The sequence below is a fragment of the Vulpes lagopus genome, chromosome 10 (assembly GCF_018345385.1).
Source record: "Vulpes lagopus strain Blue_001 chromosome 10, ASM1834538v1, whole genome shotgun sequence".
Classification (NCBI taxonomy): Eukaryota; Metazoa; Chordata; class Mammalia; order Carnivora; family Canidae; genus Vulpes; species Vulpes lagopus.
The window spans coordinates 37,112,779-37,131,696 of NC_054833.1; the positions used below are offsets into that span (position 1 = coordinate 37,112,779).

The 18,918-nt window shown below is 47.4% G+C and overlaps 1 protein-coding gene across 11 annotated transcripts in view; it reads right to left on the reverse strand.

Annotated features, from left to right (window-relative positions):
• Positions 1 to 18,918, reverse strand: part of GRAMD1B (GRAM domain containing 1B) — a 181,688-nt gene that overhangs the window by 63,713 nt on the left and 99,057 nt on the right. Inside the window, exon 1 of one of the 11 annotated variants that reach the window (XM_041772299.1) lies at positions 376 to 599. The exons of the other annotated variants lie outside the window; for them this stretch is intronic. Within the exon in view, the coding sequence (XP_041628233.1) occupies positions 376 to 386 (11 nt within the window). The 5' untranslated portion in view covers positions 387 to 599. Of the gene's footprint in view, positions 1 to 375; positions 600 to 18,918 lie in introns of those variants that run through there. 11 annotated transcript variants of the gene reach the window in all.

An 18,918-nucleotide genomic window follows, 5' to 3' on the forward strand; every position in this document is an offset into this window, starting at 1 on the left:
GGTGGAAAAAAAAAAAAAAGCTAGGGAGGGAAAAAGAATCTCTGCAGCATGATGTCACGCTCGCTGGCTGCTTTCGGATCCCCCAACACAGAACAGAAGCAAACAACATGGACTCCGGATTTACACTGTCTTGGAAGGTTTGTGTTCTCAGCAGCTCGGAGCAGCCTGCGCCAGCTGGAAAAAGCACACGGCCGGGCAGACAGGTCCTCCTCCTTCCAGCCCCGGGCCGGCTGGCCGAGACCCCCCCCCCCCGCCCCCGCCCCCTACCCTGGGGTGCAGGGGGGCGGGGGGGGCAGAGCCACCCCTCCCCCCCCAAACTGCCCGGAGGAAACAAAGATAGACACGTACACACACGAGCAGGCGGTGAGCACTAACCTGGAAGCCATTAGGAACGGTAGTGGAGTGCAGTGCGGAGGAACTCATTCATTCATTCATGCACGGGGCAGTGGGGGGCGGGGGCGGGGAGCGGGGCCCGGGGACGGCGGAGGGCACTCACCTCCATGCCCACCCCGCAGCCCTGGGTCTACCGGGGAGGGGAGTGGGGGCGGGGTGCTCATGAGCTCGGGGAGCTCCTCTGTGCCGCTCCGCACGGCTCCGAGGGTAAGCACGCCCCCCCCCCCCCCGCGACTGCCCCCCTCCCCCTCCCTCCCTCCGCGGCTGTTGCCTGGTGTGGTCGTGCAGCCTACAGAAGTCCCTCTCTCCCTCGCCCTTGCTCCCTCCCTCCCTCCGACTCCTTCACAGACAGCTGCACGCACGCGCACGGGCGCACACACACACTCACACACGCACCCCACTTGCGCGCAGACACACTCGCGCTCGCGCGCGCACACACGCCCTGCCGCGGGCCGCTTTACATAATGCACCTCTGCGGGGCACTCAGCCAGCGGCTCTCCACGATGCACGCCCGGTTTGCAGGACGGAGCTGCTGCACGCGCGCGCACACACACCCCCACCCCACCCCACCCCACCCCACCGCGAGCCTGCGGTCCTCTTCGGCCCCAAATCTGACCACAAAGCGCACGATGATGCTCCCGGGAGGTTCTGCGCCCTGTGCGGCCGCCAGTTCTTTCCCAGGTGTTGCCTATTAGGTCAACCTGTATTCAAGGAGGTGAGGCCAAATCAAAAAAAAAACGCAGGCGCTGGGCTCAAAATAGAGCATCGCCTCTTTCAAAGGATGACAGCTGCTCCCCCTGCCCGGGCCCTGGGCTTGCAGGAGAGGAGGAGGAGGAAGGCCGCCTCCCCCCACCCCCTTCCCCAGACCATGTCTGTGCAAGAAAATGGCTGAGGGCCTCTTCAGGGTAGCCTCTCCCAGACTTCCAAGACAGCCGGCAGGTTCTTGCAGCAAGGGAAACAGCACTCAAGGACAGCACTTGTGGTCATGACAAAGGAGGCTCATCTGAGTTTTCAGACTCGTAAGCTGCACTTCTTAAAAAGGTTTTTTTTTTCCTCCCGTCCATTCACTGAAACGCAGTGATTTCAGCAGCACCGACACAGTCCCCAGACAAGTGTTCTTTCAGACAAGTGGCAGTCTCTTCAACAAGATATTAATGAGTATTTTGAAAGGCATCTGTGGCTCACGAAGCTCTTTGCCAAAATCAAATCATTTGATTGCCACAACACTCACCTATCTAAGGCCTCGCTATGACCACATCTAACGTAAGGATGCTGAGCCCTGGAAGGCTGGAAGGGCCCACAGCAAGAAAGGCTGAGCTGGGAATCCAGATCGCGGGACTGGAAGTCCCATGACAATCAACTACCCAACACCCAGAGCACGACTGTGAGCCTCCGGAATATCGCTGTCATCTTTGGGTGGGAGTAGCAGGGGAAGCCCGAACATAAGCCCCAACAAACAAATAACAGAAAGAACGATGGTTAGCTCAGGGCTTCTCATACTTTAAACCCCTGAGGATCTTGTTAAATCACAGGTTCCGATGCAGGAGGTCTCATGGGAGGGCCCACAAGCTGACCTTTCTCACAGACTCCCAGGAGATGCCCATGTTGCCATCCATGGGGCCACATTTTGAGTAGCAAAGGGTCGGTTTGTGCATTCTCACTCCTTGGATATTCCTAAAGGATAGAGTTTTGTCTGTCTGTAGCAGCTGCACAGGATAACATACTGAAGGTGAACAGTAATTATATAATCCACTGACGTCACCTTTGTCCTGGTCATCAGACTCGTGCTGGGACTATACTTCTTGGGTATCTGTTGGCAAAATGTCTCACTCTGGGGTGAGAGCCCTATAGACTCAGCATGAAAGGTCTTTCCAGGATTGCTTCTGTCTGCAGCCTGTTGGTAAAAGAGCAGCCTCGTGGTAGCCAGGAAACACAGAGGTTTCAGTGTCTGGCCTCCACTTCATTTACCTAGAGGAAGTTCAGTTCCAAAGAAAGGTATACTGGCAATGCCTTGAAACATAAGCTCTGGGCAGCCCCGGTGGTCTAGTGGTCCAGCGGTTTGGTGCCACCTTCGGCCCCGTGTGTGATCCTGGAGACCCGGGATAGAGTCCCATGTCAGGATCCCTGCATGGAGTCTGCTTCTCTCCCTCTCCCTCTGCCTGTCTCTCTCTTTCTCTCTGTCATGAATAAATAAAATCTTTAAAAAAAAAAAAAAGAAAGAAAGAAAATAACACAAGCTCTGCCCCAACTCTACTTACCCCTTCCTGTCTAGCTCAAGTCTTGCCTCTTCTGAAATACTTTCCTCACTTTGGAGAGACCAACTCCTTCTTAGAAAGAGCTTACTTAGACTTTGGAGTTGAATCAGCATGCAAAGCTAAGTTTTGCTACTCTCTGGCTCTGTGACCCTGGGTAAATCCATTGACTTCCATCTCAGACTTAGCTTCTTTATCTAAAAAAAGCCAATAGTAGCTCTTTCCTCTCATACACTGTTGAAAAATGATGTAATGAAATAAATCCATGGTGGGATGCCTGGGTGGCTCAGTGGTTGAGAGTCTGCCTTTGGCTCAGAACGTGATCCAGGTCCTGGGATGGAGTCCTGCATCGGGCTCCCTGTAGGAAGCCTGCTCCTCCCTCTGCTTATGTCTCTGCCTTTCTATGTCTCATAAATAAGTAAAATCTTGAAAGAAAGAAAGAAGAAAGAAAGAAAAGAAAGAAATGCATGGAAAAGCACCCAAGAAAAGCTGGTACCTCCACCATCACTCCCCTTATAAAACAATAATACACAATCTGGAACTTAATTGGAGTCTCTACTGTTCACTCTTGGTTTTTGCTCCCTAAGAAGATTGTAGGCTACTTCTCTCATGTCCCTCCAACATGTAGGAGCGCTGGGTACAGCACAGGTAGTCAGTAAATATCTTAGTACTGACTGTCCCGCCCTCTATTAAGACAGTAAACAAAGGGGTTGCTAGAGTCAACCAGCCAGCGCCCTAGTCTTGACTTCCCCATTCACCTACTACATGACTTTGGACAAATCGTACTAATTTTTCCTACTTCAACTATAAAATGCATAAATTCATCTTTCTTCTGAAATATCTCTACACCCCCCTATTGTGTTAGTACGTTCACTAGTTTAGATTAATAGCAATGGGTTAAAAGGATAGGCTAAGAGACCAGATGATCTTGACTTCACATGCAGGTCCTCTCCATGAATGATTTTTAACTGATTTTTTAACTCTGAAAAGTTAGCCTCACTAAGCTTCAGGCTTCCTCATCTTCAGTCAAAAAATAACAGAATTTTGCTGGACTGTGTGAGGATTAAGTGAGGTAAACACACGTAACAATTTTTTCACCGGGTCTGACACAGAGCACCAGTCTGATAAATGAAAATATTATTATTATCAAGAAAACAATAGCTGTTAAAAAAACAACAACAACAACAACAATGAAAGATCTTCTAGTGGTGAGACAGGTATTCACAAGCCTTCAACTGAGACCGGACCTAAGAAAAATCTCAGTTTCTTACGCTGCTTGAGGTATGCACATGTTATTTCCCCTCCTCCCCACCTCACCAAAATGTTCTTTGCCAGCCCCTCCCCAAATGGACCTCATTAAATACTAGGAAAGTTAGAGTGCACAAATCAGAGAATCTGAGCTATGTCTACTGTGTTATAAAATGTAAGCCTATCTTTCATGATGAGAAGTTTCTCCCTTGAGTTTCATAAAACCACAATGATCCGGATAAAATATGGAAGGAGTACCTTCTATGTGCAATGCAACTTGCTAATGATGTGAATAATCTCTTTAATCCTGCCAACAATGTTATGACAACAGGCATCTATCACCCCCATTTTTTCTGATGGGTTTACTAAGAGGTGGAGGTTTGGCTAACTTTCCGATAGTATTTGATTAATGAGGAGTACAACATGTATCTGAAACGTTGGCTGCCTTTCCCACTCTTAACCATTGCATCCTGCATGAAAAGAAGGTGCTACTGAGGGCGCCTGGGTGGCTGACTGGTTGAACGTCTGCCTTTGGCTCAGGATGTGATCCTGGGTCCTGGGAGATGGAGTCCCGCATCGGGGGACTACAGAGCCTGCTTCTCCCTTTGCCTAGGTCTCTGCCTCTCTCCCTCTGTTTTTCATGAATAAATAAAACCTTTAAAAAAGAGAGAGAAAAAGAAGAAGAAGAAGAAGAAGAAGAAGGTGCTACTGATGTATCATCAGGAGGCCAGGGGCCTCATCCTCCCTGGAATTCAGCACAAATTCTGCAGAGGCCAACGAGCCTAAGAGATAGAAGACCTGTGATCGTAACGGAGCCAACTGGATGCCTGTAGATGCAAAGGAGGCCCCCAGACTCCACATCTGCCTTTTAACAGCCAAGCTATTTGGCACCTGAATTCCCAAACTGCTTTTCTGTAAATGAATTTAGGAAATTGAGGTAAAAGGGGGTATCTTTTTCTGAATTAAACTCTTCCCTTAGAGATATGGAAAACTAACATTAGCTTCTATTTTTGAAAGGAAAAGAGGTTTTCTGAGTCCTGTGCAGTATCAAAAGCACTTTCCAAAGAGCACCCTGGAGAAATGGGGGGAAGAAACAGAAGTTCAGGTACACCTGCAAATCCAACCCATTCCCATTCAATCCAGCCCCACTCGATCACATTCTCTAAAAAGGTTGGTGTCCACACGGTATCTTGTTCACGTGGGTTAATAACTGCTGTTGACAAGATTAGGAGACAAAGGATAAGGTCTTATTTTATCTGTGAATCCTATTCTTATCCTAATGAAAACAAAAGACTGGGATGCCTGGGTGGCTCAGCAGTTGAATATCTAACTGCCTTTGGCTCAAGTTATGATCTTGGGGTCCTGGGATCGAGTCCCATATCAGGCTCCCTGCAGGAAGCCTGCCTCTCCTTCTGCCTATGTCTCTGCCTCTCTGCCTCTCTCTCTCATGAATAAATGAATAAAATCTTTTAAAAAGACTTTTTTACATAGTAGGTAGTTTCAAACATTTTAACTAAATCTGAATTTCTTGAATGATTGGCAAAAGTGAACCTGATTATATTACTGTTATCATCAAAAACACAGTTGCTTTGGGCAGCCTGGGTGACTCAGTGTTTAAAGCCTGCCTCCAGCCCAGGGTGTGATCCTAGAGACCCAGGATCGAGTCCTACGTCAGGCCCCCTGCATGGAGCCTGCTTCTCCCTTTGCCTGTGTCTCTGTCTCTCTCTCTGTTTGTCTCTCATGAATAATAATAATAATAAAAAAACACAGTTGCTTTTATGAAGTATAAACATCTAGGAGATTCCTGAAGTGTTTGGTAGGTCAAAGAAGGAAAAGGAATGAGAGATCTAACATTTACTGAGAATCTACCATGGGCTAGGCCTGTATTTTATTTACTTATAAAACTTCTACTTAATCCAATGAGAAAACTAAGCATGAGAGCCAAGCCTTACCCAAGGTCAAATAGGCATTTCTAAAATCTGTTTTCACCATACCATGCTATTTCCATAAATAAACACCTATGGAGTAACAGGTGCTTCCAAAGTTACTGCATTTAACCATAACCAGTTACCATCATAATGCTGCATTTAATCCTTGAAACAACGCTGCGAGGAGGTAAGTCCCACTGTTTCTACTCAGGCCAGTGACCAATTTATTGTCCCTCAGGTCCAAATCCACCCTCTTTGCCCTGCCTCACGATGCTGGAGCTGTACCCTGTGAACTTCCACCAGCCAGCTAATAAGCCTCACCAGCTCCCCCAATGAGAATCTCCAGTTTACCCACCTCTAGCCTGCAGCACTGGCAACTTTCTGGGCCCCACACTGGGCCACCTCCACACCCTCTCCAATGAATGGCCTTGCATGGCAATCGCCCTGCTAAGTCTATTCCTTCACTGGATGCTCTACCTCAACCCTAAAAGCGGTGGCCCCTCCTTATATCTGTCATTCCTGCATTCTTCAGAGCTTGTTACTTGTTAATGATTCTTAATAATTAAATCATCCCTGTTCAACTCACAGATGTGCTACCTCTCTCCTGACTGATTCTATGAGACTTTATGGATTGAGCATGTATTCCTTCATGTGATCCTCACATCAACCCTACTTTACAGATGAGGAAAGGGAGATGCCTCAGAGCTTAAACAATTTCCTCAGGTCATGCAGACAAGAGACGGAGGAGCCAGGCTTCGTCTCCCAGAACTCTGACACCAAGACCATTCTCCGCCACCCTGAAACGCTGCCTCCATCAACCGGTTGCAGTCAAAGGGTGACAGAGGGCCAAGGATGTGTAAGTGGGGGGCATACAAATCCAAGAGTCATCCATGACGTTTGCAAGAAAAAAAAAAAAAAAGAAGTATTAAACTGTTCGCCAGAGAGATCAACATATACCCAAAGAAATCAAAATACAAGGAGGGGCCATCATTAAAGGTCAAGTCAGTCTCTGTAGTGCACCGGAGTGGGAGTATGCTGGTCATCAGGTGCTCCAGAGACCCCATCACTGAACAACTCTTTCCAGATTTAATGCTCAGGATGCTGCCCATGTTTCATGAACCCATCATGCGAGAGAAGTGATAATCCGCACACTTCCACCCTGCCCTGAGTTCCCCCAATCCAGACTCTAATCCATGGAAGCTGGCTTGGGGGGTGTCTGAGAGGGAATATGAATTGCCTCTGACCCAGCTGCAACCCAAGACATGTCATGAATACTGCATCTCTCACATGAGGAGCCGTGATGTCTATGTAATTAAACCCTGAAGCAAGACCTGGGAGAAGGCAGTGAGGGCACACCCGGCTCTCACACCGCCCTCACTCTGTGGTGAGCCTGTGCCAGAGCCCACTCCTTGGCAGCTATAAAAGCCTTCCCTAGGGCCAAACAGGCTCTAGGCATGAGGCTACAAAGACCCAGCCCCTAGCCCACTGGGAATAACACCTGCCAAGCTTAGGGCTCCCTCTACATATTAGGCAAAGCCTTTCAGCATGCATGCCAACTCCTTTCTCGCAATTTCCTTGTAATCCTACGTGAACAGAATAGTTAGCTTCTGAGTATCATCTTTTTGTTTGCTAAATGTTCCCAACAATCCATTCTAGATTTTCAACCAGATCAACTGTAAAGCCACTCACTGGTCTATGCTGGTAGTCCCCAAACTTTGCTGCATTTTAGAATCACCCAGAAGCTTTTCTACAATCCCAGTGCCCAGTTACACCCCCTACCAATTAAATCAGAATGTCTGAGGGTGACAGTCAAACATTGGTGGCTTTTAAAGATCTCCAGGTGACTGCAATGTGCAGCAAAAGTTTACACACCACTGGTCTCTATGATTGTAACCTTAATTCTCTAGTAATGTAATACAGAAATTACTTCTGAAAATAAAGTCTAATAATCTGTATTTCCTAGAAGTCAATTTTTAAAATCTAAGACATTTTTTTCATCCCTTTTAATGATCTCTCAAATAATAATCGGAACCAATATTCATTGAAAACTATGTGCAAGGTCTGGTTCTATGCACTTTATGATGGTTACATTGGGTTATATCGCAGTTAATCTTATTATTCCAATTTCACAAAAGAGAAATTGAGCCAAAAAGATTATAGGCACATCTGCAAGGTTATTTAGTATACCCAAGAAGTCACTTGTCAAGGACTAGAGACTTGAGCAAATTTAAGGAAGTCACATTCTCCTGTGTTTTTTCTCCAATCTTTGGGTTTTAATTCCACCCAATTACATCTGCTCTAGCCTTCTGGTTTTGAAAACTGCTCTTTTAAAAGAGGGGACAAGTTTAGGTAAGTTTGGTAATAATCTTCAATGCAATGAACACTTCTCCTCCTAGATCTGCAGAACTCAAGCAGGTGCACAGCAAGAATCTGTGTTCTGCTGCAGAGAGAAAGCACAAATCCCCACATGTGATCAGAACATTACATCTTGTATGTGGAAAGCTCTAAGTAAGGAACTGGAGTTGATTCCAGAGGACGAAGAAATGGGATGGGGGAAAATGAGGATAAATCAATCAATGATCATGGGGCACCTGGATGACTCAATGGTTGAGAGTCTGTCTGCCAGCTCAGGTCGTGATCCCAGGGTCCTGGGGATCAAGTCCCTCCCAGAAGGGAGCCTGCTTCTCCCTCTGCCTATGTCCCTGGCTTGCTCTGTCTCTCATGAATAAGTAAATAAAAATGTTTTTTTAAAAAAATCAGTCTATGAGCACGACCCTATGGGAAGCAGGTGGTAGCAGGAATCTACATGGAGCCCAGAGGGCACAGAGAAACAAAAGTAGAAAAAAAGGAGACAGTAACAGGTGGGATTGGCCACTCCAGGGCCAAACTGAGACTGTCACTTAACAGAAAAAGGCAAGCTGTCCTCTTTCCAGGCAATTCTAACTGCCCAAGCAAGAAAACAGTGAACCAAGGGACTCCCAGGAGGGTAGCTACAAGTAGAGCTGGAGACCTCTAAAACACGGGCACAGAACTGATCTAATTACTGAATTATGTGAATTAGTTTAATTTAGCCCACAATCCCAGGTTAACATGGAAGAGGATTAAATAATAACACAAACCACTTAGTCAAGTGTTCCTTCTACCACCCAAAGAGTCACAAGTTCTGGACAGCCACCAGCTACCCACAGACCCTCCTCCATTTAATTGGTAGGGGGTGTAACTGGGCACTGGGATTGTAGAAAAGCTTCTGGGTGATTCTCTGTCAAAGGCAGAGAACACCTGTTTTATAAAAGGGTGATTGTGAGGAAGAGAAGACATAAGGTCATGTGCAAGTCCAAGGGTCCTAGACCATCATCATGTCATGGTTAGCTAGCTGGTATGCTGCTCCCTTCCAGAACCAGGCACTCACTTCTCTAGCCCTCTGAACTAAGAGCTGCTGGTGGATCATGACCAAGCACCTCCTTGGGAAGGTCCTTGATCAGAGAACAGCCTCACTGAAGGATAATGTCCCCTCTGTGAAGACAGGCTGCACCTAATGGACAGTCCATCATGAGAGGACACGAAAACCTGCCCCTTTGCCTCAATTTGGGATAATGGCAAGGCCATCCCAGAACAGAGCTTTCCATGGAACTGGCCAAAGCCTCCTATAAGCTCATCAAAGTTTAAATCCTTCCTCTGCCCAATCCTGATTCCCTTGCTCACTTACAGGTCTGTTCCCAAGAGCACTTTCCGATAAAGCTCCTGCAAGGCAAATCTGTCTCTGTGTCTTTTCCGGGGCCTCTTTCCACCTGAGACATAAACTAATTTCCACAAAGGAATGTGTGTGAATTGGGAGGCACTGAGGGATATGTTGCTGAAGCATAAGGAAGAGGACAAATCTCAGACTGAAGAATCCACAAAAAGTCTGGGATTTCTAGAGAGCTCTAGACCCCTGGGCCAGACAGATAACCAAGCTAGACCTTCTACCTCTGTCTGCTATGGGATATTAGCAGAGACTAAGCCCCTCTCTAAATCACCTCTCCGCAGAGGTAACTGACCTCTCCTTAATCCTGGATTAAGGTTTTAAAGAGGGAAGCCTGCTTGCCCGTGCCCCAGTTAAGATGTTGACATGTACTTAAGAAGAGATCTTGAGTCCCTCTTGCAACAAGCAGGAGGCTTGGGCCACATGACCATCCCCTCCACCCCCTGCCCACTCTTCCTTTAGCCTAGAGAACCAGGCAGCTTTGGTAGCTAATGGAGCACACGTCACAAAAATTCCATTGCAAGGTCCCTGTGCAACACTGGATGCTGGTGAGAAGAACGGAAGAGTGCTATGACGTGGAGGAAGAGGTAGGGGGATCATGATGAGTTAGGAAGAAATCCTAGTCAAAGCAAGGACTGTCCCCAGCCAGGGGTCTTTGGAGCATGCTGGAGAGGCTGCTGTTGCCTCCTACCCACTCCCACATGTCCATATGTCTCAGAAGTTTGGCTGGCCAATGGGGCCAGGCAAGACAGAAAACCCAGATGAAAGCAAAGCACCTGAGCGCATGTCTCAAGCATCCTGACCAAGCTCCTCCTCAAATTAACTCTAACTAAGGGGGGGGGGGGGTAACTAAAAGGGCTCTTACAGAGGCACTGAGAGTACTTCCACAATCTCTCTTTCTACAGGGTGGCACAGAAGTATGGACTCCTAGAAGTGCTGTCTAGTGCCTGGCTTTCCACAGACTGACCCAAGCTGCTTTGGGAGGCTGCCAGACCCTGTTTGGCCTTCCCACTGACGCAGATTATCTGTACCTATGGACATCTTTTCTCAATATCCGTCTTCTCCTTACATGTCCAGCTGGGGCAGTTAGCCCACTCGGTCACCCTCTCCAAAAGGTCTCACTGGGCTGCTAATGCTGCTGCTCCCAAGATGGGCCTCCTCAAAGGCAAGGACCCAATATACACTTGGCTCTAGATGAGAACAATGCAGGCTCACGGAGAGTGACCAACATGCTGTAATCCAAACTCACCTTAAAAGAGCATCCACCTTCACGAGGTATAGGCATCTAGATGAACTAAAGTGTGACCTTGGATGAATCCCACCCTTTCTCTGGGCCTCCTTTCCCTGTTTTAAGAAGGGGTTGGTCTAGATCACCCCCCCACCCAGTTATTTCCTGCTGTGAAGTCCATGATCACTCTTCACCACACACATCTCCAAGTGCTAATAAGCAGCAAAAAGATGAGCTCTCTGAGCTCAGAGAGAGACAAGAAAAGGCAGTACTGCTGACCACAGCAGACAGGGCCAGCGACCCAGGCCAGGAGCTCCTGGGTTCCGGTCTCTTTCTACCTTCTCTCTTCTAACCACATTGTTGCCTTGGACTAACTGCCTCTCCTTTTCCTACCTCTGCATCTCCAGAGCTAAAAAGCCATCAAAGTGGCTGTGCTGGGCAGCTGGAAGGTACTTCTCTTTCTAAATTCTAAGCCAGTCCTCATTAAAGGGTTATGGTACTGCCCAACTCTTCTAGTCAAAACCTAATTGGGGCTGGAAGGGGACAGGGAGGGGCAAGAGAGCAGAGGAAGATTAAGTAGCAGACTGGCAAGCGGAGGACACTTACTCACCACATAGGTATGTGAGGACATCCTGGCAGCACCGAACCATCCAATCAAATCAAATCTAACCAAAATCAAATTCCCTTCTCACAGTCCACACACTGTTGATCACTCAGCCATGTGCCCCAAACCCTGGAGCCTAACACAAGAGGGACTGAAGAATAAGCCCTTGACCTTCTGGCAAGGACCTTTCCTCTACAAAGCTCAAAGGAGTGTGAAAGTCTATTATCAGTAGGCGAAGACTGAAGCTCAGCATGGACCAAAAGTATAATGTGGCTGTAAGAATAATTAAAATAATGTGGGCCTTGTCAACAGAAGCAAGTGAAAGAGGTAATAAACTTGCTGCAGTTAATACTGGTAAGAACATACTCAAATAGTACCACACTTTACAAGGTCTACTGCACAGAGAAGATAAATATGAGAGTGGGGGTCTGGAAACCCTGCCGTATACAAAACTGTAAAGTAATTAGATGTTTAGGCTGAGGGATAGATTCCTTAGAGAAAGCAGGGTCTCAAATATTTGAGAAGAGGAAGAAAAGAAAGCAAGCCAAAGGAGGGGGCACCTGGGTGGCTTGGTCGGTTGGTTAAGCATCTGCCTTCAGCTCAGGTCATGATTTCATGGGTCCTTAGATCAAGCCCCACATTGGGCTCCCTGCTCCCATAGGAGCAATCTGCTTCTCCCTCTCCCTGACCAACCCGCCCTCCTCCATGTGCTATTGCTCTCATTCTCTCTCATATGAATAAATAAAAAGTCTTTAAAAAAAAAAAAAAAGGCAGCCAAAGGAGGAAAGAAGCTTATTTCTTGTTTCTCCAAGGGGAAGTTATCAGATGGCATAATTGGGTTTGAAATATGAAGGAATACTCTAAGAGTTTTAGCAAGAAACGTTGTATGAGGCTGGATAATAAAGGGTAAGCTCCTAAACAAGAGGCTGGCTTCACATCCCCATCGCCAGGAGGCTCCAGGTGACCTTGCAAAACCTTCCAACTCAAGACAACATCTGTGGCAGAGAAGCACCCAACAGTAGATGACACTCAGTGAAACTCTAGTGAATGAACAAGTGCAGGGCCTTCTGATTTTTGTACCGAAAGCCACTAGGGATGTACATCTCTTTCTATTCGGTACGTTCTTCTTCCCCAAATTGAGAGGTGAGGTCTTCCCTCTACTGTTAGGGGCCAGAAATACATCCACAGACTCCACCCATCTTCAAAGTAGAAACACCTTTTGACCTTAGCCCAAATTCCTACCCGCAGCAGTGATCTCCTCTGCAGCTTCTCCAAAGAGAAGAAAAAGAAACCAATCGAACTTTTCCATTAGCCTCCAAAATGATGAATCAATATTCTTAAGTAATAGGGCAGATAGCCAAATCCTTCTCCCAAGGGAGGTTGACAAAATTAGAATCTCAATCCACTGAGGTCCTGTTCCTGCACATCACACTGTGGGTCTCTGAGCCACCTAAGGTATCAAAAGCCCCACCAAGAACAGAAATAGTGCTGTGAAGCTTCCTGGAAATCTTGTAAAATATGCTCAAGTGGGAGTGAGTGGATGCTAGGAAAAGTCTGCCCACTGCTGCGTTCCCTGTATGCTGACATTTGTAAATCAAGATGGAAAATATCCATGAGACATGCCCTGGAGGACTGGCTTGTTTCCTTCTAAATAATCTAGCATTTGACTCACCAAAAACCCTTGTATCAGGATCTATAAAATACCACTGCCTGGGTGTATAGAGGCATCGGAACCCTCTATTCACCCCCATGGCCTTTTGTCTGAGGATTTCACAGCACACCCTGGGGGCAGGTAGAAGAAGAAGAGTTGAGTCCTCCCAGGTTGGGTGTCTCTCTCCCACCTCCTCAACCTCATGCCATGTCCGAAAGCAGCTGGATCAATCTGACTCCTGAATGCAAAGAGAAATGACAGAGCACGGGAAGAAAAAGCAGCCCTGGAGATGGATACTAGACGTGGAAAACTTGAGTCCGACAGGATCATTTTCAGAAAAGTAGTGGTTGAGCAAAACCAAAAAGTTATAATAAAAACTTGTTTGCATGCTAAACCCCAGTGCCCATTTTGGCTCACTGGTACTCCTGAGGGTAACGCCTCCCACGTAGCCTTGGTCACACACCACCACCCCCTCCCCACCCCCGCTGAGCCACCACGGGCCCTTCTGTCCGTTCTTCTTCCTTGAGGTCAAGAAGGCTGTACAGAAGGTTCGATTTAACTCAGGGGATTGAGTTGGGTGTGCACAGTAATTAGAATACCTTGTATTTATGTCTGGCTATTTCTGGCCTGCAGCTTGTTTTCCCTTCCGATTCCCTCTGAAGAGGTCAGCCAGCCTTATAGATGTGGCTTCTGGCCTTCTTAGGACAGCATTCCACTGCGCATCAACATCACCTCGCCTAGAGGTGGAAGCCAGGCAGGGATTTTTCTCCTCACTCCATAGGCCAAGAGCCAGGCAGGGCAAATGGCAGGGCCGCCCTCAGAGCAAGTCAAGCAGATGCACCTGAGAATTGCCAGTCATTTGCTGAAGCACACGAGGCCAGCTTAGCAAGGGCACCTTGCCACTAAAAGACTATTCGCATCATGATTGCCAACCTGGATGACCAGTTTTACAACAACAACAACAAAAAGAGGGGGTATCTGGATGGCACAGTCAGTTAAGCATCAGACTCCTGATTTTGGCTTAGGTCGTGATCTCAGGGTTGTGAGATCAAGCCCCTCGTCGGACTTCACACTCAGCACAGACTCTATGTAAGATTCTCTTTCCCTCTCCCTCTGCCCTTCCTCCCACACACTCACTCTCTTTCTCCTTCTTTCTCTCAAATAAATAAATCTTTAAAAAAATAATAAGAAGATTTCACAAACACGGATATAGTGCTACTGACGTGCTAATTCTCTTGGAAGAGCTTTATAAACATCAACTCTGTTCATCCTTGTAACCATCCTATAGAGCAGGTGCTAAGTTATTCCTATTTTACAGGTAAGAAAACTGAGGCACCGAGAGGTTGACATGCTTACCCGAGATCATAGAGACAGTAGCTGGTGGGGCCAGGATTCAAACCCAGGGGCCTGGCTCCAGGATATCTGCTCCTAACCACGAAGGAGAGGCTCCCTTGCTCAAATTCATGAGCCCCGTGCATGCAGTGTGATTCAGTTTGTCCCCACATGATCCTGATGGCCAGTGAGGTTTGGTGATTATTACGTTAGTGGCTCTCAGACAACCGTGTCTCTGTTGATATCCAGTCCTAGACCCCAAAAGTTCTGGAACTGGAACCCAGAATGTGTAGTTTCAACAAGCACCTAAAATGGTTCTAGTGCAGGTGGCTCACAAAAGGCGCTTGGAGAAAACCAGTCCTATCACCTCACCCCACTCACCTGGGACAAGTAAACAACTCCCTGGGGCACCTCGCTGGGCCGCATAGACCATTCATCCCTGGCTGGATGGCTGCCCTGGGGGAGGGGAAGGCTGTTTGGTCCTTCTGACAGTGGAGAGGGCAGGAAGGTGGGGACCAAAGAGAGCCCACCGTCCCCCCACATTTGACAGGCTACCCATCGGAGGGGGACACATGGTTGGTAACGGGAAAAGGAAAAAAAAAAAAAAGACTGGGCGGTCTGGGCCCCCATCTCCCGTTGCCAGAACAATGGCCTCTTCAAATCCCTGGCATCTGAACTGGCAGGCGGCCACCAGGAAAGAAAAGAGCTCGCTGTCCCTTTAAGGACGCCCTCTCTCCACAAAGGTCAGAAATGCCAGCTCAGCCTGCCCAGCGGCTGCCGTTGGGCCACTTTGGTGCCCCGGGGCCCAGGGCCACGCTCCCCCTTCCAGCCGGTTCTCTTGGCACCTGCTGTCTTTGGAAAAAGGCAGAGCACCTGGGCCACAGCTGCGGCTCCCAACCAGGCTCTGCGATCCATCGGGCAGGAGCTGCTGCTTGGAAGAAACCCAAGACCTCGTGTTCCTTCTCCAAATCATTCCCCCGGGAGAGTTGGTCCCAAGAAAGTGGGGCTTGGGAGCCAAGGTCGGAGCCAGGAACTGCAGGAGGAGGGATGGGGTCAAAAAGAAAACTGACCGAGGAATGGACGCTCCAAGAGCAACATGGTATTTCATCCAGAAGGACAAAAGGCTGATGGATGAACGATCCAGAAATCACAAAGAGATGGGGGTAGGGGGTGGAGGGTGGGGGGACCGGGGAGAGGCAGGGCAGGAAAGCAGGGCAGGGGTAGGGCGAGGGCCTTCCTCCTACAGACGGGGTTCGAGTGCCGCCACGTTATGTAACCCGGGCACCTTCCCTAATTTCCCTGTTTCTCTGAAATTTGGCATATACTGAACAGCACAGAAATATTAGAAACTAATAGTGTTTGTTATTAGGGTACTTGGCCACCCCGTGTGGGTCTCACAGGCAGCTCAGAGAGTCACAGCACGTGCTCAAGAAGCCTCAATCCTAGACCACACCACCGGTTCTACGAAGTCATCTTGCAAACATATGCGGTGAGGAAGAGAGGCACTCACTCAGCGAACTGCATGTGTTAGGACAAATCATGATTCTCCCGGAAAAACAACTCAATCTATTCATGATATAAAGCAGGGGTCGGCAAACTTTTTCTGTAAAGGGCCAGAGAGCAAATATATTATTAAGCTTTGCAGACTGTAGAGTCTGCACTAAGTACTGAACTCATTTCTATAGGATTAGAGCAGCCATGGACATTAAAGGAAAGAAGGTGGCTGTGTCCCAATAAAACTATTTACAGGGGCACCTGGGTGGCTCGGTCGGCTAAGCATCCAACGCTTGGTTTTGGTTCAGGTCATGATCTCGGGGTCGTGAGATCAAGCTCCAGGTTGGACTCTACGCAAAGCATCGGCTCTGCTTGTGACTCTCCCTTTGCTCCTCCCCCTGCTCACGCCCTTTCTCTCAAATAAGTGAATAAAATCTTTTAAAAAATAACTTTATTTATAAAAAGAGGCAGCAGGCTGATGGATAGCATTAGTGGAGGAAATGGTGCAATCCTTGTGGGAGACTGGAATAAAGGATATGGAGGCAGAAACCTATTTCTTGCTCTTCTGCCCTGGGACTGTGAGTATTGTACCCACTTCTTTGATTTCCAGGAAAGGTTTTTGGATCACACCAGCCCACTGCAATAACCCCTGCTGCTTTCTTCAGCATCCTTGTCCAGAGTTTGCTCGGCATCTCTCTGTCCTTCTAAGCCTTCTATTTCTTGTTCTTCTGCACCTCTCTCCCTTGAGATTGGGAGCTCAGAAGGGGCAGGATCTCATTCCTCAGCAAAACCAGTGAGGTAGTGACCGAGTGGCGACCCCTCACAGTGTCCTTCTCAGAGTCCCTCACGGCAAAAATGTTCACCACCACCCCCCAACCCAGCTTCCCAGGCCACAGCGAGTCAGAGTCCTTGAAATCTGTCCATCCCCCTATGCATCTCAGGGAAGCAATGCATATTTTTCACTCCTTCACTGATTCATTTAAATGGGAGAGTGCCTACTGCGTGTGGGTAAACCTTAGAAAACACCAGCTTCACCTCCGCCTGAGTGGTGCCGGAGAGAGTCTGACTCTGCTCTCAGAAGGCCACCCTCGTGTTCGCTTTCCTGCTCCCTGCTGTCTTTCTACCCCAGAGCCCAAGCACTTCAAAAATAACTTTCTCAACTGTACTAACAACTTTTACCATGACAATTTCTAACTGGCACTAAAAGCAGGGAGGATAAGAAAAGCTGAGAATGAGGAAACAGACCAAAAGCAAAGGAGGTGGAAAGAAAAGCACAAAAAAAAAAAAATCACTTTCAAATTTTAAAAAAAATGCTGCTTGCTTCCATAATTTTTTTAAAGATTTTATTTATTTATTTGACAGAGAGAGAGAGAGAGAAAATTAGCAGACAGAGATAAAGAAGCAGGCTCCCCATTGAGCAGGGAGCAGGACTCGATCCTAGGACTCTTGAGATCATGACCTGAGCCAAAGGCAGACGCTTAACTGAACCATCCAGCGCCCCTGCTTCCATCATTCTATCTGCATTGAACGACCCCCTTTCACAAATCCCTCCTAATATGGTCCCAATCTGCCTTCAAAGCTCTGCTCCCAAAGCACCTTCCCCAAGGAGACTTCCCTGATAAACTCCCCCAAATCTACAGCATCCCCTGGAATTCTCTAACATGGCTCACTCTTATGTACCTAATGCCTGGTGTTGGACAGCCTGTGGCCTCTGTCCTAACCGTTATAATGCCACTTGCTCAAAACACACGTGAAAACTTTTCCTTCCTCCACATTTCCCATGCCACACAGTACTTGGCCAGTGCTCTCCCGACATGGGTGCTCGGCCAAGGCTCTCCTTTGATGGAAGCGCTGCTGCTATCTCACGATATCCTCAATGACCTGTTAACACTGTTCACATCACCATTCATTCAGTCATTCACTCATTCATTCATTCATTCATTCAACAAAACACACGTGGAGTGTTCATATGCTCAGCAGCATGCCGGAGACTGCCATATATCTCATATGCAAATTCATTTAATCCTCAGATCAGCCTATTAACATGTAACTGGCACACAACAACAGAGGTGATTTCAGGAGGGATATGGCAAATGTGCATGACTGCTGGCAAGTGGCCGACTCTCATATTCTAGAAGAGAAGGACTCATCTACCTGGTGCTCTGATGCCAGGAGAATGGACAGGACCTACCACATTCCCTTCTAGGCCTATGACTTGTAATTTAGTCATCTGGATTTTATAAAAATAGATACAATTTTGTATCAAAACAGACCAATGTATTAAATTTAAAAAATCCAAATCCCAGAAGGCCTCGAAGAAAGCAGAGGTGAATGCGTATAGGGTTATGGTTGGGAGGGACTTTCTATGAATGAATGCCAAACACAGAAACCATGGAGGACAAGAGTGATTAACTGGATCACATTCAAACACACACACACTTCTATGTGCTGAAAACAGCCTGAAGTTAAAAGGCCCACGAATCCTGTGAAAACACTTCTAACATGCATGACTAAGGGTTAATAACCTTATTATCCTGAACAATGAACAACAAACACCTCAACAGGAAGGCGGGCAGAGAACAAAAAAGGCATTTCACAGGAGAAATACAAATGGGTAATAAGGAAATTAAAAGCATGTCACCAACGATCAAAGAGATGCAAATGAACGCGAAGCAGAGATACCACTTGTGGAGTATCAGATTGGCAAAGGCTAAAGAGAATGGTAATGCCAAGGCAGGCAAGGACAAGGAAAAGAAAAACCGCTCCTAACCCGCTGGTGGGTGTGTAAATGGCAACAACCTTTCCAAAGGGCAACTTGGCACTCTGCGTTAAAAGCCGTTGACCTAGAAATCTGGCTTCTAAGGATTTATCTGAAGAATGTTATTAGTACAGTATTATTTTCAATCTTGAAGAATCAGAAATAATCTAAGTGTCAAACATGAGGAGAACGGACAAATACTTAACATTTTGCAATACCTACCCCTCCAACCTAATTACAGAAATCAGGTATGTAGTATAATGGAGAGATCAGGTGCTGTTAATTAAA